The sequence below is a fragment of the Ochotona princeps genome, chromosome 8, assembly GCF_030435755.1.
Source record: "Ochotona princeps isolate mOchPri1 chromosome 8, mOchPri1.hap1, whole genome shotgun sequence".
Taxonomy (NCBI): Eukaryota; Metazoa; Chordata; class Mammalia; order Lagomorpha; family Ochotonidae; genus Ochotona; species Ochotona princeps.
Window position 1 is genome coordinate 12,579,498 of NC_080839.1, and position 27,859 is coordinate 12,607,356.

The 27,859-nt window shown below is 45.0% G+C and overlaps 1 protein-coding gene across 2 annotated transcripts in view; it reads right to left on the bottom strand.

Annotated features, from left to right (window-relative positions):
• NPHP1 (nephrocystin 1) overlaps positions 1-27,859 on the bottom strand; it is a 52,688-nt gene that overhangs the window by 11,055 nt on the left and 13,774 nt on the right. Inside the window, exons 5-16 of one of the 2 annotated variants that reach the window (XM_012928579.3) lie at positions 24,155-24,374; positions 22,816-22,917; positions 21,356-21,468; positions 20,958-21,000; positions 19,653-19,737; positions 17,522-17,616; positions 15,227-15,355; positions 8,696-8,770; positions 6,271-6,381; positions 4,606-4,688; positions 2,989-3,065; positions 1,659-1,758 (exon numbers count right to left, since the gene is read on the bottom strand). In XM_012928579.3, coding sequence (XP_012784033.2) covers positions 1,659-1,758; positions 2,989-3,065; positions 4,606-4,688; positions 6,271-6,381; positions 8,696-8,770; positions 15,227-15,355; positions 17,522-17,616; positions 19,653-19,737; positions 20,958-21,000; positions 21,356-21,468; positions 22,816-22,917; positions 24,155-24,374 — 1,233 coding nt within the window. Of the gene's footprint in view, positions 1-1,658; positions 1,759-2,988; positions 3,066-4,605; positions 4,689-6,270; positions 6,382-8,695; positions 8,771-15,226; positions 15,356-17,521; positions 17,617-19,652; positions 19,741-20,957; positions 21,001-21,355; positions 21,469-22,815; positions 22,918-24,154; positions 24,375-27,859 lie in introns of both variants that reach the window. The other variant, XM_004590839.4, reaches the window with a different exon arrangement.

The window sequence follows — 27,859 nt, forward strand, 5'->3', positions numbered from 1 at the left end:
AAGATTTAACGGTGGTTAATGAAATTACAAAATTACATTTCAATAGTGGGGATGGGAGCAAGTGATGCTGGGCCCAGGATCTGCCATGAGAAAAGCAGCTATTCTAGGAGTAGGACAAGTCCTCCCTGTGTGCTCGCCTCTTGATCATCTGTGAGCCAGGAGCAGCTCCTGGTCAGGAATGTTCCACTGGGGCATTCTCTCTCCAACACAATGTTCATCCCTGCCCCACTCTGTCCCCTGCAGGTCTGAGTGGGGAGCTCCTTCCCCCATAGCCTCCCAGGGTCACATCCCACCAATCCTTCAAAGCCAGTATTGAATCCCTCCTGGTCTCATCAGCTGCTTATACGGCACATGGTCACTTGGGCAGAGTTGATGACATAATATCCTCTATCTGGCATCATATTTACATTTATAGATACACAATTTACATATTTACATTTATAGATACAATCAACTAAATGGGAAATAATTATAGTTTGCATTACTATATTTTTTCTGTATGTCATGCATTATCAATGCCATGCAACTATTTTATGGACTTTCTTTTTATTAGTATGGGGCTGTTATCACGCATATTTTAAAGATGTAGACCTCAAGACCCTGGGAGAAATGGTTAAATGGTTTGTCTAAGAGGGAACTGAATGAGAAATTGGCAGATCTGGTATTCCCCAAGTGTAAAAGTTCTCTGATGAGAATGCAAACTGAAACCACTATGGGAAACCACTTTTTCACTATTCAATGATGAATGGCTAAAACAGGAGACAAGCACTGTGGTATAGTGGGTTAAACCATTGATTCAGTGCTCACATCCCATATCAGTCAGTCAGTTCTGAATTCTGGCTGCCTGGCTCTGAGCCAGTTTCCTGCTAATGCACCAGGGAGGGCTCATGTATCTGGCTCCCTGCCACCCACATGGAAGACCTGGATTTTATTCCTGTCTTCTGGCTCTAGTCTAGTCCAGCCTTGGCGGTTGAGGGCATTTGGAGAGTGCAGCTGTAATTAGAAACCCCCACCTTTGCCCCCTCTCTATTTTCCTCTCTGTCATTTTGGCTTTCAAATGCACTTTTAAAAAATGGTCACACACTGAATAACCTTCAAAAAATACTCTAGAAAAGTCAACACCCTGGAAAAATAGAAGAGTTGAGTGGTTGTTTGAGGTTGAGGCAGGGGAGCTGGCCCCAAAGGGATGTGAGATTCTTATAGAATAAGGGGAAAAGTCTGTTTTGATTTGATGGTATTTCCTTCCTCCCTCCCTCCCTCCTTTCTTCTCTCCCTCCTTCCTTCACATTTCATGATTTGATGCTATTGAACACAACTGTATACAACTATCAAAATTCAAAGACCTGGTAAACTAAAAAGGATAAATTTTAGTGTATGTAAATTGTATCTCAATAGACTTGATATTAAAACAAGGTTCCCAGAGGCACTGCATTATACACTAGTAAGCTCTGTTCCACCAAAGGTGTCTAGATTACTTCCAGGCAAACCTATCATTTGGGCTAACTAGTAAAAAGTGAGTGAGTAAGAGCCTCCCTACTGCCCCATTTCCCTCAAGACCTTTGGCGGCGGAGCTAACGAGCATAAACATGAGTAAGCAGAGATGACCTACACAGGCCGAGTGACTGCAGTTCCGCCGGGCAGCTAGAGCATGCACCAACCTTAGTACGTTTCTTGATCTTGCGTTCAGGGATCTCAGTTTTACCAGGAGCTGAGGCTGCCGTCTCATCATCATCATCTGATGGAAGACACTACCATGTGCTACAAAAACAATTAAAATTGTAAACGACAGGAACAGTGATTATACTAACACATGCATTTTATGACACTGTATCAACCAGCAGCACTGAGTCGGTAGTAGTCACTGCCACACCCTGAGTGAGATGACAGCAAGGCAGACTGTGATCCCAGCACCTGCAGCTTCCCTGAGGGTAACGGATGGCTGCTAACTCCATCAGACACGTTACAGACTTATTACTGGAGGTTACAAAAGCGTGTCTGGCTCCAGGTAGAACCAAATGCACACCAGGTCCCAAGTTCCTTCTTGTTCCAACCACGAATGGCTGAGGAGTTCCAAAAATGTGAGGTTCAGAGCTCCACAAGACCCTCTGTCTTATTCACTAAGAGGGCACCTCAAAAAGTTGGTGGAGGGCCAGAAATCTGGGCTAGTGGTTAGGATGCCCCTCGGGATGGTCCTATCTCACACTGCAGGGCCTGAGTTTGAGTTCTGGCTTGACTCCTGATCTCAGCTTCCTGCTAACGCATACCCCGAGAGGCGGCAGGTGATGGTTCCAATACACCCATGTGGAAACCATGCGTACCATGGTTCCCTGAAACCCATGTGGAAACCCTGGCTTGCGCTGCTGGCTCCTGGCTTTCGTCTGGCCTGGCCCTGACCGCCGCAGGCATTTGGGGAATGAGTTGGGAGATGGGAGCTTTGTCTGCCTGTGCTTCCTGACCAATCCAAATAAATAAACAAACATTTTAAATATTGTGGGAAAATTGAGTAAAAGCTTGTTTGGGTACAAAAAATTTTTTTGAAAGTCATGTATAGCTTATCATTTTTTCCATGAGTTTTCTGAAGACCTTGTATCTTCCCTTGATCTAACTTGTCAAGGAACATATTAAGAGATGGTCAATAGTTTTGGAGGACAAACTGGTATGCAGATCACTGCTTCAGAAGTCTGCACCCTTTGAACTGACAGTAGGGAAACTCAGAATGAGCCCATCCTATCCCTTGTTCTACAGCCGTCCCAGGTGCATCAGCCCAGTCACTAACGCAGGGTCCTCATGCTTCTTCTGTTTTCTGTATTAGTCTCATATGTGCCACCCAGGAAAGAAGCATGTACATGACAACAAGGAAGCTTTTTCTATCAAATGACATGTTTGAGAAGATGAGAATTCAGGTGAAGCACGCAGTGCTTCCCAGGAGACAGTTGTCGTCTCTTGTTTAATCTTTAAGGAAAGGAAGACAACACAGCATGGCCATACCTCTCCTGGACACAGAAGGATCCACTTCCACTCCTTGCTCGTAAGGAGTGCCGCCGTTCAAGAAGAGCTCATAGGTTCTGTAAGAGAACAGCACACGTGACTGTAAGCACCGGAGTCGCTGCTGGGATACTGTGTAGCACAAAACACTCACGGGTATTTTGCTGATGTCTCACTGGTAAGTGAGCATCTCCATGGCTGGTCATACCCTGAGTTACCCTCTCAACAAGTATTGGCTTCTATAAGCTGTAGAAAAATTTACCTTTCCATGTGAAAAGGAGGATTAACTGATGTTACTACAGTGCCTTGACTTCAGGGACTTACATCACTAAATGATGTTTTCCATGTACTTTTCAAATATGCTGATTCATGAACAGAAGTGATGCCATTATGAGCATATCTTATTTTTAAATATAAACCATGTGTAGGTTATTATAAAAAATTTGAGCAGCCCTGAAATGACAAGAAAATGTCCCTCCCCGTCGCTTCCTGGCTAGTGTGGAGGACCTCCTGCCCTTTCTTACACAAACACTGGTACAGCAGGCAGAGGACAAGCCCACTGCACCACTTTCCAGGCCTGTTCCTGGGGTCACCTCTGCGCACAGTTTACGTAGACTCACATACACTGCTAAGATTCTGCAGTACAACACTGGGAATGCTTCTGTGTTCATACACAGAGCTCTACCACATGAAAAAACAGCTGGCCCTTCACTTTTTGGAAAGCTGGAGTAGAGGCTCTTTTCCCCCTTTCTTCCATTAAGCACAACTAAAATTCCTGTGCATATCAGAACAACCAAAAGCCAATCAGCGTTTTCCACACCCACAGGGTGACTGGGAACCCCTCCCTGGGTGCCCCAGGTGAGGCCACAGGGCTGCAGTTGTCAGACTTTCACCTTGGCCTGGTGATAAGCAGGCCACATACAGAGTGTTATCTGGATTCATTCTACAATTGGACTGGACTTTCAGTAGGAATCGCTAGGACCCCTTGCACGGTGGAAATGTTCAAGTACCTGCCCACCGCTTCCTGGGCCAAGCTGGGATCAGAACCCTGAATTTCCCAATTCTAGTCACCATCCCGCCAGCTGCCCACTCATTTCCCTCCCCTGAAGTCGTTTTTGCGCCCCAGACCTCGGGCTTTGCCTGCATTTCAACGATAAGGGCTATCTTCTTTTAATGTTAGGGAAAATGATCTTCTGCGTCTTGTGTATATGTCGCAACTGTGTGCTTCTGTTCTGCCTGTTGGGCTTACACTTGAATCTGTTTGCAATGGCTGCCACTCTGACTTCAACATCCCACCTTCAGAAGGAGGCAGTTGCAGGGGACCTGAGGCCTCAGAGAAGGAGGCTCTTCCCAGCCTAGCAAAATGTGTGCCCACCACAGGAAATACAGAAAGGAATATCCTCAGCAGCCGGCCAGTGCGAGCAGCTCGGGAAACCTCCCTCCCGAAGCAGACACTGCACATGCTGGTTTCACACGTAGCCTTGAATGACAGCAAGAGCAAAACTAAAAGGCCACTTCCCCAAGTGGCTGAAGCACGACAGAACACACCTGAGTCAGCTGGGCTCTACAGAAGGAAATTCCACCAAGCTATCATTGGTAAGAAACTGAAAACCAACTTACCTCGTTGGAATAGGAATGCCACTGGCATCAAAGAGCTTCAGAAACACCCAGCCACAACTTAACTCTCCTCTTTCACCAGTGGACTAGGAGGCAAAACGAGTGTATGAAACTTCATGTCACAAGACGTTATCAGCATGCATCAAGTAACTTTAAAGGTCCAAGTTGGCATTCACCTTTAGAACTCACTAAAAACGTTCTTCAGAAGACAGTAAGATGAATCCCAGTGCAGTCCCATTTTACTGGTGGGTCAGATGATAAAGGGACTCTGTGTACTGAAAACTGTATTTTGTTGGGACTGCTTTCAAAAAGCCCTTAAACCAGATGATGTGGCCACTGTTGTGGCTCTCAGGTGGTATACATATTTTGTAGCACGATCTGCTTCACTGAGAGATGGACGTGGGGATTAAACATTCGAGGGACCCTCTGCTTGGAATGGCATTGCCACTGTCAACTGCTAGAGGCCAACGAGAGACGCATGTGGTACCTCTCCTCTTCCCTGTCCAACCTACACACAAAATATTTGAGAGTACTTCAAAAAGTTCCTGGAAAATGGAATTAAAAGACATATCTTTTTTTGGCTAAAAATTTTTTTTTTTTAAATCTGTGCATTCGAATGATTTTCAAAAAGCTCTCAAAAATATGCATTATACAAAGCTATGTGTGGGGGCAAGCAGTGTGGTGCGGTGGGTTAGGCTGCCACTTGCAATACTGGCTTTCCACCTGTGCAGTACTTACAGAGTCCTGGCTACACTACTTCAGATACAACTCTGTGCTAACGGGAAAGCAGCAGAAGATGGTTATGTACTCGGGGCCCCTGCCATCCACACAGGAGACCCAGATGAAGCTCCTGGCTCCTGCCTTCCGTCTGGTCCAAGCCTAACCTTTGCAGCCATTTGGGGAGTGAATCCGTGTACAGAAGACCTCTCTCTTTCCCTCTCTCTCTCTTTCTCTGTAATGTGGCCTTTCAAATGCATACATACTTAAATAGAAAAAAAAAATCTATGCATGGCTTTCAAAATTTTTTGCACCAAAATAGATGTATCTTTTAATTACACTGACCATGAACTCTTTGACAAGCCTGGATGGCTGAATTTTCCCTAGAGAAGTGAAGAGATGACAGGATGCCATCAGCAGATCCTCAGTGCAATGGCTCTCTGGGTTACTGAGAAGCCAACGAACCACAGTGCAAACCTCACACTCTTACTAGAAACCAGAGACAGCTCATTACTAGCAAAACCCCACCCACTGTTCAACGGCTCATGTGATGCAAGCTGATCCAAGTTTCTGGTGTTACCTTTATGAAAATTATCATTCATCCAAATTGCTTACCAAGTATTCTTGGTGACAAAGTCAGGTGTACTCTGCTCCTGCAGGACAGGGGTCATCCCTGTTCTCACTGTCTGCTAAGTCCCACCCTTTCCTGCTTTCCATTCTTTAAAAGCACTGGCCTCTTCTCATGCTATAAACAAACATGCTTTCATTTTAAATGCTACTGGGAGAGCAGCACCACATATAAAGTTAAAATCACTACCTTTCCCCTTCCCTCAAGGGATTACATTTCTATTGCACATGAATATCCCACCTATTTTACTGATGACTACAGACATTTTTAGAACTTCTCTTTTAGCTATTACATTAGGAAGTGCTCTCTTTCAACTGACATACATTACGAATATAAGAAATTCCAAGTTCAAATAGTATGCCAATGTCTGGAGACGAAGAATTGGACCTAATGAAACAGTCACCATCAAGCAAGCAAGGCAGGATGCCGGTCACCTGGAATGACAAGGAACTCCAGTTAGGGACAGAAATAAAGATTGGAAGGGTTAGGGGAGGGACCAGTCCTGACTCAGAGGCCATCCCTTCCATTACAGTAGAGGTCTCAGAAGGAAACCAAGCAGGAGGTAGATCCAATTCTAAGAATGATTTGAAATAAATTTAAGGGGAATCTTTTAGCTTCACTTAACTTTTAGAGTCAGTAGGAAAGAAGTACTACACTGAGGTCCCTGGACCTCAGACACACACACACACACACACACACACACACACACATATATGTTTTTATACATTATACTTACATTATTGTTCTTTGTAAACAGAACTAAAAATAAAGACTGAATACATTTGTTTGTTCAACTTTCCCAACGTATACCTTGTGTGTTCCTTTCCCTTTCCTTTTCCTCATCCCACTCCTTGCCCTAGAAAACCATACCACCCTTTCTCACTTGTAAAGTCCCACCAACGCTTCTAGAGCTGTTTTCTCTTCTTCACAATCTCCTCCGAGCTTGAGGACCAGAATTTACATCACCCTCCTCTGTGCTTCCCAGAGCATGTGACCATGACCACGACATGCCTGAGTGATAGTGACCAACAGTACCTATCCCACAGGGCTCTCTTAAAGGCATATGCAAGGTAAGGTACACGGGGACCAGCACTGAGCTGGACATCAGATGGAGCTTCAGAAATAGGGGACAATGTCATGACTCATGTACCTGTTTCTCCCTACTAATATGAGTTCTCATGTATCCATAAAGAATGTCTTCCACTTCATTTCATTCAACAGATTAACATAGGCTTACTATTTATCGCTCCCTACAGTTCATCTCTATATCCCAGGAAATCATTAGACAATACTAGCCTAAACACTTCACATCGTGGAGGTGCAATATTAAAATTGTCAAGTGTTATACCAAAAGACAAGCAGGGTTTCTCAATTTGGGTAGGAAGCTGGGAAGGGCACATGAGATGTGGAGTTGGGCCGGACACGTATGGACACCTGTAGCATACTGCCCACAGCTGGGCTCCACCACAGACTACACCCAGTCACTGACTTTCCAATCTTGCTTTAAGATCTTTGGATGCAATGGAGGAAGAGCAATTAAAGGCTTTTAAGATGCAGTAACAGAGACACAGCTAATTGTGGGAGGGAAGTAAACACTAAAAAGTAATAAAACCCTGGAGGCAGAAAAAATTAACTATGGGAACTTGGTGTTTGGTGTGGCAGGCAGAGGCCAACGCCAGCATCCCACATGGGTTCTGGCTCAAGACCTGGCTGTTTTACTTCTAGTCCAGCTCCCTGCTAACGGCCTGGGAAAAAAACAGCAGATGATGACCCAAGTGCATGGGCCTCTGCCATTCATGAGGGAGACCTGGATGAAGCTCCTGGCTCCAGATACTTCGACCATCTGGGGAGTGAACCAGCAGGTGGAAGATTTCTCTCTCCATCTCTTTCCCGCAGAAAAAAAAAAAAAATCATTTTAAAGGGATTTACTTGTTTTTATTTGAAATGCAGAGTTACACCAACAGAGAAGAGATAAGAGAGGTCTTCAATCCAGATGGCCAAAATGGAGTAAGCTGGAGCTGAGCTGATCCCAAACCAGGAACTTCTTTCAGGTCTTCCATGTGGGTGGTAGGGGACCAAGGACTTTAGCAATCCATCCGCTGATCTCTCAGGCCACAAGCAGGGCACTGGATCACAAGTGGAGCAGCTCGGACATGAACTAGTGCCCATATAGGATGCCTGTGCCATGGGCAGAGGCTTAGACAATCCCATTGCACTGGTCCCCATAAATACATATTTTAAAAAAATATATATTGTCAAAGAACATGAAGAAATCTTTGATTCAGTAGCATCTATGTGAGTAATACTGATTTGATGGTTTGAAAGCACTTAACCTCATCCCAGGCTTGACAGGAACCAGATGTAATGCAGTAGTTTCCGAGGTGGTATCCCCGATTTTATGTGAATAAGACCCAGAAGCACAGTTGGAAAAGTTCATTCTTGAAAAACATTCCTACTTCCTAAATTTTATATTTTTGTTTTCATTTTTTCATTAAAAAGGCATTTCCTGAAACTGAACTCTGAAATCCACTGAATGAGATGATTCATAACAATTGTTAACTTTTGTGAGTCAGAAACATGAGCAATTTTTCTGTCATCAAAGAATCTAAAAACTTAAAGTGGTTCTACATATTCTCTTCTAAACACAAATATGTTACACTTTGACGGCCTCAGGTTAGAAAATTGATTACATAACAGCTAAGAGGTAAAAGTCATCTTCTCTCCACATTCCGCTCTCAGGTGACTCACCTGGGGAGAAAATGTCCACGTTTTGGGTTTTTTCGGTTGCCACGTGGCTCTGACTGTATGAATGTTGCTCAGAACCTGAAATGAGATGTTCACAGTGGAGACCAAGTTACAAAGAGCGCTTTGTGCACCACCACCTTCTGCGTCCCCAACAGGTGCACCTGACAGGGCAGGAGGACCTGGCACTTTTTACTTAGTGCAGTTTTGTCGTGTTGGTTTTTCTTTCTTACAGCAAGTAGGTCCATAAAATCTTTTTCCAGGGATTAGGACTCATGTATCTAGCAACTGGTCCTAAAGTCAGTGAAGCAAACATTATGAAGAACACATGCTTTTTTCCTTTATAAGTCCCTAATATGAAGTAACTACTTGAAACGGAGCAGTTCTGTACATGGCATGAAACAATATAAATCCAAACTTTACAGAGAAGCATTCAGTCTATCACTCATCTTTCAGATGTTTCTACAAAGACCCAAGCCAAACCAACAGTATACCACCCTTAAAATGCTGCCTATACGTATTTCCAAGTTGACCACAGGGCCGTTTATTGCCTTGGGGTCCACTTCTGGTCCAAAAGACCATTATGTCAGTTGTACTACTCTCTACATGTTTCTATGCATTTCAAATAGCTCATAATTATTAAAGTGTTGATAAGTCCCATAAAAATCAGATTGGGATAGATACGAGATAGATATAAAAGTAAAGGAATAAACAGCAATCGGGAAATAGTAATGATCCAACAGAAAAAAAAAGACTTCTTGTTTTATGTTATTATTGGCAAAGATTAGCTGATGTACTATTTCTTAACGAGTATTTAAGGGTTTCAATGACTTTTCAAAAGGGCAAAAAGTATGAGATGGTGGCTAACTATGAAACCCATCAAACACACCACAGAGTTAGAGAGCAGAGAATGCCCATCTATACTGCTCATCACCTCACTCTCACCACTAACCTTTTACTACATTTGTTTTTAATCACAAAGCTATCTATCTTTCCACCTATCCATCCATCCATTCATTAACCCACCCATTCACACATCTATCCATCCATCCATCCATCCATCCATCCATCTTTTATTTTGATGCATGGCCAACTTTCAGACATTGGTAAATTTCTCCTTAAACACTTTACCAGGCCCATTACTAACAAAATTCTAGTCTTGTTTGGAGTCAGCTTGAAAAATGAGCACAAATAAAACAGGCAGTGAGCAGGTGGCCGGGGGGGATACATCATTAATCACGGGTGGTGGTGGGCACCTCGATTAACCACGGGTGGTGAGGGGTACTTCGATTAACCACTGTGGGGGTGGAAACAAGCTGAGCGACAGCAGCTTTCTCTTCAGAAACCATGGGAGTGTGGAAGGAAGGGGCCCCACATTTTACAAATTGCCAAAATAAAAGGCCTGTCCATCCAGAATTCTGTTTCTAGTGAAAATACCCTCTAAAATGAAAGGGAAACACAGCCATTCTCAGACAGAGAAAGTGCTACAGGGTTTGCCACCAGCAGATTCATCCTAAAATAGGGAAATTCTCTTTAACAGAAAATACTTATAAAGAATCTTAGAATATCACACAGGAAGAGAGAACTAAGAATACTAAAAGTATGAGTCAACATTGCCAGTTGTGAGATTTCAAAATTCTGTTTGATGGGTGAGGAGCAATTGTGCACGACATGGCTTTCAACACAGGTAGAAGAAATAAGACAAACGCAAGGAGGGAGAGTAGAGAGAGTTGAAGGCAGGGAAGATGTCTGTACGTCACTGCATACCACCTTAGAGTCACCAATAGAGAACAACTCACTAACATGTGAGATAATCCACACTGGAGTTCTGAAAAAGGTTCAACTAACACAGAGATAGGTGGAAAAAAGAAAACAGAGGAACAAAAAACGAGAGGAAACAAAAAGAAAACAAAAAATTGAAGTGGCTGACTCCAGGCTGTGGCACCTCTGCAGCGTGCCTGCCTCCACCTGCTCCGCAGAGCCTCCGGGTGCACTGTCCAGGGATCACAGCTGCTGTCTCAGCCATGTGGCCAGCTTGCTCACGCCAACTCTAGAGTGGGTGTCCTGTTGATTAATTTTAATAACAATCCCTTTTATTTGTAACTGAGTTTAGATTTATTAAGGAGCTCCTGTTAAGTAAATGTCACGACTATTTGTAACTGTTAAGTGAGTTCTGTCATTACTTGGTTTGCAAGGGTGACAAATTAGTTTCATTAACTATTATTTGGATACAAAATAAGTTCTATTATTTTCATATATGATGCAAAAATAACACTACAGCCTATGTTGCATGGCCTCATGTAAACAGGGAGAAGTAGAGGAAATATCAGTGGGACCTAAGAGGAAGCAACTGACCTCTTCCTGGCCACTGGTGACACCTTGTGGCTCATTTATGGCAGTGACCATGGGCAGAGGGTAGAAAGGAACACCACTGTGCTAACACCGGGTTAACTGACTGACTTCTATTCAGAAGAAGGGGGTTAGGGAAGGAAGGAAGGAAGACAGAAAGCACAGGCTGTCACATCACATTAGGAGTTAGGACTCAGCTGCAGCACAACTAAACCTACCTCAACTCCTCCACACGGCCATCCAGATGGGGAGGTTAGGGGCACGGTCATCCTCCACACGCCCACTTCCCACCACTCTGTGTCCTCCGTCTCTTTCTATCTGCCTCTCAACTCATTTCTTCTTTAACCTGCTACATGTTCTCTCAACCAATTACACGAATAAAGCACTCACTGCCTTCTATGTATTGTTTCAAGTACTTATAACAATGCATTCAATCTTCAATTCTTATGTGGAACAGACAAGGAAACAAAGAATGGGGTCACATGGTCATGGTCATCAGTCTGGTATGGCCTGCCTCACCTCAGCATTTGCCAGTGAGGCAGGCCCACAAGAAAGCTATGGCTGGGGGCCTGCCTGGCAAGGCCAGATCCCAGCATCTGACAGTGAGTGTTGGAACAGGGGACAGGTCACAGTCGCCTGGGCCATGACACTAACCATCAAGCAAGAGAACCAGGTCTGGGTGTAGACTATGTGGGGGATATGTGGGCCTAAGCCTATAGAATTACAAGTCCCACTGCTTGGCCTGAGAGTTGGGGTGGTGATGGGCTGAGCTAGGTATGACCATAGAACCCATTGACACTCACGGGTGCTGGGGCTGGGAACAAGCTGAGCAGGTCCAGGCTGCAGCACTCACACAGGCACCCTCAAACAGGGTGTGGGGTGGGCTGCGCCGCAACATCCACCAGCCCATACAAAGGCCAGAATGGAGGGGCCAGCCTGTGCTAGGTAAGGGCCTAGCATCCAATGGCATGTGTGAGATCTGGGTGTGAGAATTGGACTAATATTAGGGGGAACTGGGGAAGCTCCCCTGGTGGGCCACAGCTCCTGCTGGTGAGCATGTGGTCTAGGTCTGGGTGTTGGGCAGGCTGGGCAAGGTAGCTCAATCTGCTGGCAATTGTGTGGGTTGGTTTTGGAAGGGGGCAGACTGGGCAGGGCCGAGCAAAGAGCCCTCTGGTGAGGGCAAAAATCAGGCTGGAGTGCAGGTCATGCCCGGTTAGGCTATCACACCTACTGGTTAACATGTGCTAGGGATGGGAGCAAACTGAGCAGGGCCAAGTGGCAGCACCCACCAGCAAGAGTTGGAACTGGGGGCAGGCTGGATCAGCCAGGCTGCAGCATCTGAAGGCAAAGGCCAAGACAGGGAGGCTGTGCCAAGCTGGGTCAGAGCAACCACTGGCATGTGCAAGATCTATGTCTGGGAACAGGCCTGGTTGGGGAGCTAAGGGGATACCCTGGCTAGGTCCTGATTCCCATTGGTGAGCACAAGGGACAGAATGGAGGCTGCAATCTGGTCTGGACATGGCTGCAGTGTCCCTCGGGATGGGTGTGGACCTGGTCTGGGATATGCCAGACTGGGCTGGACTCCAGCACCCACTGGTACTCATGAGAACCAGGGTGGGTGTAGGATGGGCTGGGCTAGGTCTCTGCCCCTGTGGAGCCACAAATCAGCTGTATCTGGGTGTAGATCAGGCTAGGCTGGGCAGTAGCACCCAAAAACAAGAACTGGAATAGGTGAGGAATGATCAGGATGGCCACTGTTCCTGCTAGAACAGGAGGTGGACTAAGTAGGGCTGGCCCATGGACCCACCATGGACCCACCCACGCACAAGATCTGGCATTGGGAGACATCCTGATGGAGGAGCTTAGGGAACTCCTCTGCCCCTAACAGGACACAGTCCCTGCAGGTGAGCACAAGAATCAAGACAGGGAGCAGTCCAGATCAGGCCAGGTAATGGTACCCACCGCCATACCTTTGGCTCAGGTCTGGGGCGAGCCAGGCTGGGCCAGTTCATATCATCCACTGGCAAATCCAAGAGCCAGAACGGAGTGTGGGTCAGGCTGGGTTGGGTTATAACATAAGCCAGTTCACATGAGGGGCAGGACTGAGGGCTGGCTGGGCTGGGCTAGGCTTAGACCCCACCAGCGTGAGCTGGAACTGGAGGTGGGGCCAGAGCCCGGCCAGGTTGCAGCACCCACTGGTAAATGCTGAGGTGAGACAGGTCATGCCAGACTAGGCCGCACTGCCCAACCAGCATACCTCATACTCGGAAGGGATGGAGGCAAACCCAGTGAGGGGGGTGCTACAGGACCCCCCTGTTGGGCCACTACTCCCACTGGTAAGCTTGAGAGCTGGGATCAGGGGTAGACCAGGCCCAGCAAGGATACATCACCTGATGTCCTACGTGTGAGCTGGATCAGGGGAAAGCCAGTCTGGCCTGACTTCTTTCTGGTGCATGCATAAGTCACAGTGGGTGTGGGTGGGTTGGGCTTTCCTGCAGTACCAGCTGGCAGAGGCTTGCACTTTGTCAGGCTAAACAGCAGAACAGAAGGAGCAGAGGACAACATATCCAGATGCACATGGAGGATTTGGCAGTATATTGGAGCCTGCAGAGGACACCTGGTACCATAGCAGAGGACGAAGGACAGAACAAATCGATCAACTACCCCAGCCAAGCACTGGCAGTGACTATCTGGGCAAATGGAGACTCTAAGGTGGACTATGTCAGCCAGTAGATTCTGGAGCGATTTCATCATAATTGGAGTGGTGAGACTGACAGCAATTCAGAACTGCTGAACCACCAAAGCCTCTTAAGCAGGACCCTCGGAGCATGCCCCACATCGAGAACCCCGGGATGGCTGGCAGGTTGGGTATGGATTCTCCCTTTATCTCCCCCCTTTCTCCAGATAAAGGAAGGAAAAAAGAGAATGTGTAAACAATGGTCTCACCCACTCTCCTCTAGCTCTTGACCCTTCACACCCCGATCAACGATGTAAAAATCATCAAAAATAAAATTTAAAAGAAGAAAGAAACGCTGTTTGGGGCTGGCACAATGTGTAGCAGCCTTCATCTGTGGCATTGGCACCCCTTATGGACACCAACTCAAGTCCCAGTTGCTCCGCTTCTGTCCCAGCTCCTTGCTTATGGCCTGGGAAGGCAGCAGAGGGTGGCTTAAGTCCTGGGGACCCTGCACCCAGGTAGGAGAGCAGGGAGAAGTTCCTGATAGCTAGCTTTGGACCAGTTCTGGCCACTGTGGCCTCTTGGGGAGTCTACCAGCAATGGAAGATCTTTTTCTCTGTAAATCTTACTTTCTAATAAAAATAAATCTTAAAAAAAAGAATGGGTGCTTTAGCATTTTTTATGTGCTGTACAAACACATTTGATCTATCTAGTTGATGTTATCACTGATTTTCTATCTATTTGTCCTAAGTGATTGAGGAGAGTGTTAAAACCTCCACCTGTGTAATTGTGGCTTCACCCATTTTTCTTTCCAGTTCTGTCAGTTTTTACTTCACGTACTTTGGAGTTGTGAAGTTCATTTGGTGTGTATATGTTTAGGATTCTGTCTCCACTTCACACCAGCTTCCTGCCACCGTGTACCTGGGGGGCAGCAGGTGATGGGCTGAGCTCTTGGGTCCCTGCCACCTCTGTGGGAGATGTGTAATCTCCAGTTTCTGGTTTCACCCTGGCCCAGCCCTGGCTATTCTGGGCACGTGGGAGGTGAGCCAGCAGGTACAAGATCTGCTTGTCTGTCTCTCTCTACATCTCTCTTTTTGTCATTCTATCTCTCAAATGTATAAAGATTATCGAATCTTTTTAATAAATAACTTTCTTAGGAACCAGGAAAGAATTGACTGGAAAACGACACACAGTAGCTCTGTAACGTAGTGGCAATTCACTGTTTACACTGACATGTGCATTTGTCAAAAATGCAATATTCTAAACCTAAGATTCAGACATCATACGACACTAGAAGACCGGTATCATTCCCCTCTCAGAAGTGAACAATGGAAGGCTCAAAGGAGTTACCTGTGACGTAACAACATCACAGCAGCAAGAACCAGGGATCAAGCTTACATCCTCAGAGCAGCCGCGTACACAGGTCACGTGGAGAGAGATGACAGACAGTGCATCCTTCCTATGGGGCATTAGCAATGTGGCTTCTCACCGCCCTAGGGTTGGGATCTCACCTTACTGCCGTCAAAGACACAGAGGCGCACGTGTCTGCTGAGCACCTGGACGCTTGTCCCCGGAAGCGGAATCATCTTGCAGCTCCACAATGTCAGGATCAAGGACACGCGACTTGGGATGGACCTAATCTGCAAGAAAAATTCATTGTTTTTTTTTTAAGTTCCTAATGTTTCATAACACAAATCCATTCTCTAAATTGTCTTCAAAATGCAGCTTTAAAAAACAGTGTGCAAAAAGAAAAAAGAACAATTTTACTTAAGCAGGCACATGAGAACATTTTGAGACTGTGTTTAAAATCCTTCACTGCAAGTAAATTTTTCACAAAATTCTTGTAATTTTTCATAACTATATTGAGACGACTTAAAGGGGAGTGAGCACCACCAGCGATAGGCCTGGCCTGGGCGCAGAATCCCTGAGGGCCAGGGTCTGTCTCACTCCTGCAGGGTGCGCAACCAGCAAGGCTTTCACAGCCTCCCGGCGCTGGCACCAAGGGGCAAAAGCCTCTGCCCAACTCCTCCTTTCTTTCAAGATTTATGTATTTGCATTGGAAAGACAGATTTACAGAGAGAAGGACAGACAGAGAGATTGTCCATCTGCTGATGCACTCCTCAAACGGCTACGATGGCCGGAGCTGAACTGATCCAAAGCCAGGAGCCAGGAGCTCCTTCCAGGTCTCCCATGTCAGTGTGCAGGGTCCCAAAGCCCTGGGCTGTCCTCCTCTGCTTTCCCAGGCCATAAGCAGGAAGCTGAATCAGAAGCAGAGGAGCCAGGACACCAACTGAGAGGCTGGCACTTGAACTTGGAGGATCAGCCTGTTGAACCATGGTGTCAGTCCTCAACTCCTTTGCTTGAATGCAAACAATTATCTATACTGTTCTTTGGATTCTTAAATAGATGTTTTGGCAGGAATAGAAGTATTGTGTGATGTGATTACTCAGATATGCTTCATAGGTGTAGTCCAAACAATGAATAAATGAGTAAATTATTCTGCTTTTTTTAAGACAGTTACAATTAGTTTAACTTTATATTTTGCTTTATTGTTAGAATCTTCTGGTCTAAATAACTTGCATTGTTCTAGAACATAAAATAATATCTAATTATTTGTCATCTTTTTAATTTAAGAAACAGAGCCACGGGCCCGGCGGTGTGGCCTAGCGACTAAAGTCCTCGCCTTGAAAGCCCCGGGATCCCATATGGGCGTCGGTTCTAATCCCGGCAGTTCCACTTCCCATCCAGCTCCCTGCTTGTGGCCTGGGAAAGCAGTTGAGGACGGCCCAATGCATTGGGACCCTGCACCCGCGTGGGAGACCTGGAGGAGGTTCCTGGTTCCCGGCATCGGTTTGGCGCGTACCGGCCCGTTGCGGCTCACTTGGGGAGTGAAACATCGGATGGAAGATCTTCCTCTCTGTCTCTCCTCCTCTCTGTATATCCGGCTTTCCAATAATATTAAAATCTTTAAAAAAAAAAAAAAAAAAAAAAAGAAACAGAGCCACATTTTTAGTCCTCTGGACACAAATTCATAAAATCAAATGCCATTTATTCACATGTCATACATTCCACAGATCAAGGACAACAAGTCTAACTTACTTAGAAAACACATATTAATTAACACCAACAGGATGCAGGCAAAACTCAAGCTGAGAGCAAAGAGGCCACTGAAGTTGTGCACCAACCCCTCTCCCTCCCAGGCCTCCCCACGCTGTCCTCTGACTGCCCTGGAGGCGTGGGGAGGGGAGGGAGAAAGACAGGAGCCAGGTAGCAGAGAGGGTGATGCACTCTAACATGGCTTACACCTGCTAAAAGGGAGGTATACCAGGAACCCTTCACCCTTGGCATGCCCCAAAGTGTGTAAGGATAAAGTCCTGCCGACTTCCTCAGGGCACATAGGTAAAATAACGGCACTGTCCCTACTGCTCATGATGGCCCCGGGTAAAATTCACTGAGCTCAACATCCTTATCACCGTCCTAAGCTGTCAAGAGGTCAGATGGAACTCTCCCAACTCTGTAGAAAGTGTGACTGGTGTTCCTTCCACAGAGATGAATAGATGGAGGGACAGAATGACTAGAATACAAATATCCCTGCGTATCCTTAGTGACCATGGGAAAGGGAGCAGTGGGAGACACACAGTCCCACTTTAGTATTAGCTATGAAAACATCACCACTCAGTATTACAACACAGAAACAGTTCTTTTTTTTTCTACACTGTATTAATTGATAGACATGTCATCAGCACAGGTGCCAACAAGATACAGTCTAGGCCAGTCAGAACTTCGCGTACTGAAGCTACACTTACAGTGCCTGCTTTAGCGTCCCACATCAGATCCCTGAAAGCCAGCTGTGATGACGTGAGTTCTGGCTGTAAGAAGTAACTTGCTTGAAATTGATTCCCTGTAAAACATAATAATAATTTTTCCCTTACAAAAAAAAAAAAGAAAGAAACCTAAGCCCACAAATCCAGAAGCTTATGCTACCAACTCAGCAAACAGACACTTTAAAAATGCTATGCTGTTCACTACAGACTTGCTTGCCAGTGAACAGGTGCGATCTAGATTTCTACACAAAACAACACCAAACTTGAAGATATAAGCACATCAAGGTCCTCTTACAGTAGCTTGAAGGAAGCTCTTAAAGACCCTTAGGCTGATATCATGCCTCATCCAGGGGCCAGATACTATGGTGTCAAGCGTTAAGCCGCCGCCTGCAGTGCTGGCATCTGGTTGGAAACCTTGCTGCTCCACTTCTTTTCCAGATCCCTGCTAAAGGGCCTGGGAAAAGCAGTGGAGGATAACTCACATATTTGGGGTTCTGCTACCCCCATGAGAGACTGAATGAAGCTCCTGCTCCTAGCTCTGCCCGGCCCGGCCCCAGCCATTTCAGCTATTTTAGAGGTGAACCAGTGAGTGGAAGGCGCTGTTTCTCTCTCTTGCTCTGTAATTCTGCCTTTCAAAGAAATAAATCTTTTTTAAAAAAACGATTCATCTACATATTTTTGTAAAATGTAATTACCTTAAGTATTTTCTGGAGATTTTAGGAAAAATATATAATCACTAGTTTCATTTCTGAAGAGCGATTTTACAGATTTATTTATTTTTATTTGAAAGGCAGATTTACAGAGGAGGAGGGACAGACAGATCTTCCATCCTCTGTTTCAATCTCCATATGGCTGCAGCGGCCAGAGCTGAGCTGAGCTGAGCAGAAGCCAGGAGCCAGCAGCTTCTTCCAGGACTCTCATGGGTGCAGTGACTCAAGCACTGAGCCATCCTCAACTGCTCTCCCAGACCAAAAGCCGGGGGCTGGATGGGAAGTGGAGCTGCCGGAACACGGGCCGTCATCCACACGGGATGCTGGTGCAGTGGGGTGCAGGATTAGCCTGTCACTGCACCAGTCCCATAAAGCACTTTAATACTGTCATTCCATGCTAGCAGTTATGGATATTTATTGCAAAATATTTTACTCATTCAAAAAATCATTTTTTTAAAGTCCCTGATCTGTGCCAGGAGTTAGACATACAACAGTGAATCAGAAGGATACATGCACTGTCCTCATTAACTCACAGGAGAAAAACAGGCTTGCAAAACTCAGAAACTGAATCAAGTAAGTGAAACAAACTATAAGCTGACACAGAGCTACTACAGGTGCTCTCGTGGTGGGAGTAGGGAATGACGCGATTCAAGGAAGGTGAAGTTTACCCCGAGACCCAAAGGATGAGAAGGGCCTAGCCCTCTAGAGGAGAAGGGGAAGACTTTCCCAGCAGGGACAACCCCAAGGCCGCCTTTCCCAGAATAATTCAAGAGCTCCAAGGATGATGAGGATACAGAAAGGCACAAGGGGAGCAGAGGAGAAGCTCTGGGCTGGAGCGGACCAGCACCGGAGGGGCGATCCACGCACATGGGAGACCCAGGCTGAGCAGCCATACCCAAAATGCTCCAGCCCAGAAGTGTCTCAGATTTGGATTTTTTTCAGAGTCCAGAATATTTACATGGACGTTATGGGTTGTGCATCCCTCATCTAAAACTCTGACATCTGAGAAGATACAAGTACTGTGGCCATCTCAGATTTCACTTTGAAGCTGCTCCACGAGTATTAAGCGCGCTTGTACTGTTACTGCTGATGGGGCAATGAGCCATAAAGCCGGCTGGGGCTGGCTAAGGACTCACGGGCGGAGGGCTGAGGACTCATGGGGGAGGGCTGGTCATCAAGGGAGGTGTACTTCTGGAAGAAGGACAGGGACTGGGCTCTGAATCCAGGTCATGGACAGCACACACTGGCCTCTGGGAGGACAGAGCCTTCCCTCACTGTCTCGGAAAGGATGAAGAGAGGTGAGACTTAGCCTCTCCAGCTTGTTCTGCCTAGGACGGAAACCTTAGCTTTGAACCTTGACTGCCTGGTGGGCGAGTGCAGTGCTGGCGGACCCGGTTAGTTACCCTCCTGCAGAAGCTGAGCGAGTGTGGAAGGCCTGAATCCAGAGGGAATGGCTCCCATGGTGGTCAACACATCCACAGTGGTGATCTGCTGAAGAGAGGAAAACCAAAGTTGGCTTGTTAGCTGCCATTCCTGTGTCCGTACCTCTGTATTCTGCCGTTGATATGATGGTGACCGCCATCAAAAAGGAAAAATGTAAATTACAGACATCAGTGAAAGAATACTGCAACTTAACCTCAGACTTCCTGAGAGGATACACTGAATCCGGGCCTTTCCCAAGGATCCAAGCCCTACGCAGGGCCCAGTGTACTGAGTTCCGTGGTCCAGACCAGCTGTTTTAGGAAAATGTATAGTGCATGGCCATTAACAGATAGTTAACACCATCAGCTGGCAAGCATTGAGGAATTCACGGAGATTCTGTGCAGGTGTGCACATGTGTACACACACAGGCATACCCTTTGAAGCAGTAGGAACAGAATGTTATGGAACACACTTACTTAATGGCTAATGGTGATTAGTGATGCATTTAGTAGAGGACTTTTGCTTGTTAAGCAATTTTTAAAAAGATTTATTTATTTTTATCGGAGAGGCAGATACACAGATAAGAGGAGAGACAGAGAGGAAGATCTTCCATCCGATGATTCACTCCCCAAGTGGCCACAACGGCTGGAGCTGTGACTGTCTGAAGCCAGGAGCCAGGAGCTTTTTCCAGGTCTCTCACACGGGTGCAGGGCCCCAAGGCTTTGGGCTGACCTCGACTACTTTCCCAGGCCACAAGCAGGGAGCTGAATGGGAAGTGGGGCCGCTGGAATTAGAATCGGCACCCATATGGGATCCTGGTGCGTGCAACACGAGAACTTCAGCTGCTAGGCTATAGCGCTGGGCCCAATGTTATACAATGTTCTTGTCGGAGATTTTCAGGATTTTTCAAATAATAATTAATTTACCATCAGTTTTCACCTACATGATAGAAAATTCCAATAGCATTAATGGTGTCATCTCCAAGCTTTTCAAATACACCCCAAATGAGACTACCCTCACTTGGCACAGAAGAACCTGAACAATGATTCTCGGCCAAGCCCAGGCCCCCTAAACCAGCAGCACGTGTGTCAGGCTCCGTGCACTGACACCCTGCACCCTGCTGAGGAGACACTGCTGTGGCCCACAGTTCCCATCCTGTGTTGAACCTGAACTCAATCAGCACTGTTAGGCAGAGTCATTCATACCGTACCAAATGTGTCTTACTTGTCAGACATATCATAAGGCTTCAGATAAAAGGTGTCATCAACAAGACAAGTGACACCAACCTCTGAGACAGCTTTCCGAACAGCACTCCAGTGGGAATCTGTCCTGGGGAGACAGAATAGCAACGAATGGAGAGACAGGTTATTCACTCTAACAGGAAACTCCATGAATCAAAGAACTAAGTAACACTGTACTCTGAAAACCTGGCAGTCTCTAGGTGAACCAATGTTGGACAAAATGTACTCAAAATACCCATTAAAAGGAGTCATGCTGTTTAAACAAACAATATGAAAATATTACAGTGAGAATATATCTATCATGATATATCATGATAATAATATGAAAATAGTATGCTGAGAATATGAACAGCTCTCAAGATGCGAGTTGTCTCCATGTGGAGATGTTCTTAGATGTCCCCGGTTCCCTATGCCCGCTCCGGCATCCTCTCCCGCCCCGGTACCTCTGCTTGGCTTCGGTTCCCTGTATTCCTTCATCCCCAGCCTCCACATCATCCTCACTGCTTTCCTCACTGGACTCTTCCTCCTCTTCTTCCTCTTCTTCTTTATTACAGGGCTGAAAAATCATTGAAATATGATTGGTAACTAAAGCAAAAATCAACCAATAAAAACACTGGTCTATTAAAAAAAACACTTCAGACATATTTGGGTAGTGAACAAATAATGTTCCTTTCAAAAATAATCAGCGGACAAAAAGTGTCCAACACTTGGAAATACTAGGAATACAAAATCATTAGAAGAAAATCATCTTGAGGTGGGGAAGCCCTTTCCAATCATAGCAACATTTTAAAAAGCCATAGTTGAAAAAGCTGTCAAATTTAGCCACTTACAAAATAACTGCAATACTGAAAGTCAACAGTGAGGGTATCTAATGAAAATGTCCAAGAATTCATGTCCTTATTGTTAGAATATTATATCTCTTGTATATCAAAAGACAAAGATTAAAAAAAACATTAGAAAAATGGTCTCAAAAATCAGAAGGGCAATTCACAAAGAAACAATGCAAATGGTCACAAAGCACAAGAACTGATGCTCAGCTTCAACAAGTGCAATGAAATCAGTAATGCCTTTTTTTTCATCAGTCACACAGGCAGAAATTCACAAGCCTGGTGACAAACATCACCAGCTAACGTGCAGGCAGACAAACACTCTCTGGTGATGCAGGGGGCAGGACAAACGGCCCTAACTCTCCTGAAGGGCAAATTGGAATAAATCCAGATAGAAGGATGAATATCTAGGAGTCTGCAAAGATGGAGGTGCGGATTCTTCCCAGCAGGGCTGCTTTTCCTACTGAACCCCCAGTTTTAGCAAGAAGTCAGCTATACTGTCCAACCCTTCTTTGGGGGTGGTGTTGTCAAGGAGATACAACTGGAAGTTGTTTGTGCAACTTCCAAAAACTCCTTTTTAAAAAGGAGTAGTTAAAGCCTTTGACTGCTTCGTCTCCTTTTCCTCTCCCTGCTTAGAATCACTGAAAGCTCCAGTCATCAGACACCTCTCCCAGAGGAGAGGAGAGAATAGAGCACTAGCCAGTTCTCTACTATCTTTCCCAAGAACTATGCTCCTACCTATGTAAGCCCCTTTCTGGGGACTTTGTATAGCTCACTTGGTAACAAGACTGACAGGGAGGTGTGGCAACATAACTGACAGTGACTGCAGGTTGCAATCAGTCTAACTGTTCTTCTAACATAAGAAAAGATCTAGACATGTCCTGTGCAAAGCAGTGGATGCTGAGCTCAAAATTAGTCCAAACAGAGATGTGTTGTAAAGAAAAACATAGCAGGTTTTGAACTTAATATACACTGAATTACAGTCACTCCCTAATCAACTGACCAAAGCAACGTTTCATTAAAAATGAAAAAAAGGTTTTAAAGAGAAAAAGAAAGCATAAAGGACAAAGACCAACCTCTAGGTAGGTTCTGGGAACAAGGCCTTCATTCCCCTTAGCATTCCTGGCTACCCACCAACCATCAGGCTTTTCTTCAATTATATGGAGAACTTCTCCTTTCTTTAAGCAAAACAAAGCAGAAACACATTACTCCATTGCTAACGCTTCAAGTACAGGCAGCTTCTCTCTTAATGTTACCTCAGAATTTATCCACCCACCCTTAAGTCCACGTGATTATAAATGTGGCTCTCAATGCATCATCCCTTGTGCTCACATCACAGACATTTGAACCAAATCTTCAAAGGGGAACAGCATACTTATTTCAACAACTTCATCATGATATAAAATACTTTGGCATTTCTCAATCTCTTTGGATGTCTTTCAGAAGCAGCATATAGACTTTCAAAACAATCAACTGAAAAACTCAATTTTGAAGCAAAGCAGTACTGACCTAATATAATTGCCCACCCAATCTACCAGATACGTCTTGAGTAACACTCATCCATTTGGTTTTTTTTTTTTAAAGCCTGTTTTGGAGGTACAAAGGATTTCTACTGGTCCCAGCGCAATGGCTGAATTGGCTCATCCACCCCTTGCAAAGCACCAGGATCCCACAGAGGCACTGGTTCATGTCCCAGCACATGAAGGCGGTGATCTAGCCCAGTGCTTAAGAGGACCGCATCCTAGATCAGAATGTCTGAGCTCAATTCCGGGCTCTGGCTGCTCAACTCTAGTTTCCTGCTGAGAAGGATCCTGGGATGCAGTAGAGATGGATCAAGAAAGCGCTGTGGCTGCCTGCCTAAGAGACCTGGACTGAGTTCCCAGCTCTCGGCACAGCCCAGTCTTGGCTGTTGTGGGCATCTCTGGACATACTAGCAGACGGCAGCTCTCTTCCTCCCAAACAAACAAAAATCAACAACTTTATTCCTCCATCTTAACCTGCCACTTATTGATGCATAAACCAAGCAAACTTGGATACAAGCCCCATTTATGCCAAAATCAAAAGAACTGCTACTTAGTAACATAAAGGGTTCCCAGCTATTTTGAGCAATGTGCATTGCCGAACTCACCTGAACAAATTTACAACATGACAATCAAAACTAAATCATAAGTATTACCTCTAGATTTGGAGTTAGCAACATTAAAGACACTTTCAAAAGCCATTAGAAGAGGTGACTTAATAATTTCATATTACTGCTATTTATAATAAAATCATAATTATTATTTTAAAGAAACTGGAGTCTTTTTAAAAAAAATACTATTAGAAATATGCAATATGGGTGCACGGGAAGGCCTTTTCATTCTGTTGGGTATGTACAGTGAGCCTTAGATCAAGTTCCCAGCTTATTGTGCCTACCTCAAACGTCAGATCCCCAGCTTGCTGAGCAGTAAAATCTCCAATGGCAACGTATCCTTCACTTGTTGCCTGGCGCACAGGCTCGTTCTCCTGCTTCTCTCCCTCCTCCTTCTCTGATTCTTCTTCTTCTTCATCACTTTCTTCACTTTCTTCTTCCTCCTCCTCCTCCTCTTCCTCAACAGAGCTGGCATCTTCCTCTTTCTCTGTAAGTGCCTCAATCCTGCAAAAATATTCCCATGGCTGAGGTCAGAAGAAATCATACACAAAAACAGATCAAGTGTGAGGACAACTTCTCTGTATGGAAGATTTGTTCCATGTCTGGAATAAGGCGGAGAAGTACAACGAGTGTTTGTACAACCTAGCCAAACTTACGCGACTTGAGAGAGTGAGGGTGGACAACAGCCAAACGCCCCTGAGTGATGTATGCGAGATGACGGAGCTTGCTTGGGCTGGATTCAGGGCAGGAGACTTGTATTCAAGTCAAAAGTCCGTTCATGGAGCAAACACTGCTTCATCGTCATTAGGGAGAGCCTGCCAGCCTGCCATGGGTTCTGGGCTTTTTATCTGGTTCTGACTCTATTCACTGAATGATTTTGGGAAGTTTTCTTTTAACTTCTTGTTGGTAAGGTGGAGATACTAAAAGTTGTCTCCTAACATTGTCAAGGAGATTAGAAGAATGACAATTTGCAAAGTGTTTACAACAGGGCCAGCTCACAGAAAGTGCCCCAGGAAGCTCAGCTGTGATAATGATGATCTGTTTGTCAGGTGTGTGAATCAGACACAGTGGACACATAGGTAAACCAGAAACGACTCCCTGTCCTCAAGCTTACAGTGAGACAATCTGGGAAATGGATAATCACATACCTCAATAGTTATTACGCTAGAGGTATCCATAGGACACCCAAACCAGGCAGCACAGGTCGGCAGTCAGAGGAAGCTTAAAATTAGGTCTTGAGGGTTGAGTTGAAAATAATCAGGCAAAAGGAATAGAAGTGAGGGAGAAGGAAAAGAGCTAGAGTGACAAGATCAGGGAACTTGGTAGGGCAACGCTTGGGGACAACGATCAGGAGCCAAGGCTGCAAAGAAGCGGGCAAAATGTAGCTCAGGCAACCTTGTTGTAGGGAGCGGGTAGGGTCTGATTTGATCTTTAGAAACGTCAATGGGGCTACAGTGCAAAAAGAAGGGTTAAAGGTGAGGATGGCTTTCAAAAGTTGTGCAGGACAACGGTGTAAACAAGGAAACAGCATTAGTGATGAAGAGAAAGAGGTGATGAAGACTGCGGTGGAAAATAGTGCTCCCTTGGAGAAGACGCTAATACACCTCTGAGCTGTATTTAGCGTTCAGCTTAGGGAACCACTCTATGTGACCCACAGTATGTGTTTGGGCCATTACAATGAACCCAACAGAGACCTCAGCCCTCCGAACTTACGTTAGAACAGCTTCTCTTTAAATGGGGACCCTGGGAGTGAGATGAGCACTGCTAACTTTCCAGTGAGCTAGCCAGCTACATGTTATTTTCTGGCATAAAGAGGAACATTGGATTCATTTTGTCTCAAATAGCTTTAGAACACTGCATACCAGACTGACATAAAGTATTTTAAAAAATGTTTGCACTGCAAGAATAAAAAACAATCCATAAAATATGCTACACTTATTTTCCTTCTGAGCAGATATTTTTATACACGTAATACATGAGTCAGCTATTCTAAAATGTTGCCAAGAATAACGGTAACATTATATGATTTTTTCCCCTTCATTAGGTTAATTTAGTGAATTCCATTTATGAATTTTTAAAGACTAAGCTAGTCTTGCATTCTGGATTAAATTCATTCTACTTGCTCATAATGTGTTGTCCTCTGGATCTGATTTGCCAGTACTTTCTATTGGCTTTGTGTGGTTACTCTTGGGGATTTGCAATCTTTTCACAGTGTTCTCATCAAGTTTGGATATGCACCTTATTTCATACCCATAAAATGATCTGAAAAGTTTTTCTTCTTTGTCTATCCTGCAGATATTTCTTGTTAAAGTAAGCCTTTGGAGCAACTTGGGAGTCTTAAATTATAGATTCAACTTCCTCAGTGGATGCTTTAGCTGGACTGTCTTTTTGTTTTTTTATTAAGATATATTTGATTGGAAAAGCAGAATTTAGAGGGAATGAAAGACAGATCTGCTGGTTCACTCCCCACATGATTGCAGCAGCAAGAGCTGAGCTGATCCAAAGCTAGGAGCCTGGAGCTTCTTTTGAGTTTCCCATGCGAGAGCAGGGTTCAGTGTGGTGTTCTGCACACATGTGCACACAAAATTAGGTCAACGTTACACACTGAATTGTCCAGCTGTTGTTTAGTGAGTAACTTGCTTCACACACTTGGGCCTATGTTATTCGACCTAACACATTTTGGATGATTTCTTCCCACTGACCCTATCATCATGAAATGTCACTCCTTATATATTAAGTTACTTCTAACCCCGGAGCCTACTTTGCCTGGTACTAATGCAACTGTCTCACCTTTTGTCTTAGAGTATCTTTTCTGGTCTTTCATTTTCAATGTGTCTATAGCTTTATATTAAAATGCATCTTTCTAAACAGTTTGCCAGGGGGCTTCAAGAAGTGGAGGGCAGGTGCTTGGTGTAAGATGCTGGGTTGGGACACCTGCATCCCACAACAGAGGACCTGGGTGTAAGTTCTGACTCTAGCTTGCAGCTGATGTGCCCCATAGGAAACAGGAGGTAAGGCCTCAAGTCCTTGGGTGCCTGCACTCCTGTGTAAGACTCGAATTGAGTTCCTAGCCCCTGGCTTCCACCTGGTCCAGATCCAGTTGTTGCAAGCATTTAGAGAATTAACTAGTAGGTGGGAGCTCTCTCTGAAATAAAGTTTCAACTATGTGAAAAATACACATCAATTCCATTTTTCCAAAAAGCTTTAGAGACTCCCTTACATATTTGAGGGTTTTTCAATCCAATTTAACAGTCTCTTTAGGTGTTACTTCTTTTACATGCAACCATTCAAATGATTTAATTCAAAGCATTCTGTTATTTAGCTTCTATTGGATCACCTGATCCTTTTTGTCCTTTGTGCCTTTTTAGGGTAGATTGACTTTAGGCATCCCACTTTATGCTGCTTTTCCAATTCTGCTTGTCAGTGGTTACCACATGCATCACTTACAGTCTAAGCTAGATGATTACATTTCATCAAAAATGAAAGAACCTTAAGATGTTATCATTCCTTTACCCTGTCAAGCCTTTGCATTATTGCTGTGTTATTGTTGCATATTTTTATTCCACATAGTTAATCCTCCGTATCTGTAGGTTTTCCCAAAAGATTTACCGATTTTCATTTGAAAGGCAGCTTTACAGAGAAGCAGGAACACAGTGAAGCTCTTCCATCTGCTGCTTCACTCCCCAAATGGCCACAATAGCCAGAGCTGAGTCGATCTGAAGTGGAGCACCAGGATGCGAACTGGTGCCTATATGAGATGCCAGCACCACAAGGTGCAGGATCAGCCTGTTGAACCACTGGCACCAGCCTTATTTGTAGTTATCATAAATGGAACTTGCCCGCTCACTGAAATGTTGTATAATCCCCAAACTAAATTGAGCTTGCAGTGTTTTTGTGCTTGTTGTGGCCATGAACAAAACAGTGACAACAAGTTGCCTCTGACACATGGTAACACGTGTCATACTGTAAACAGGACCTTTTTTCATTCC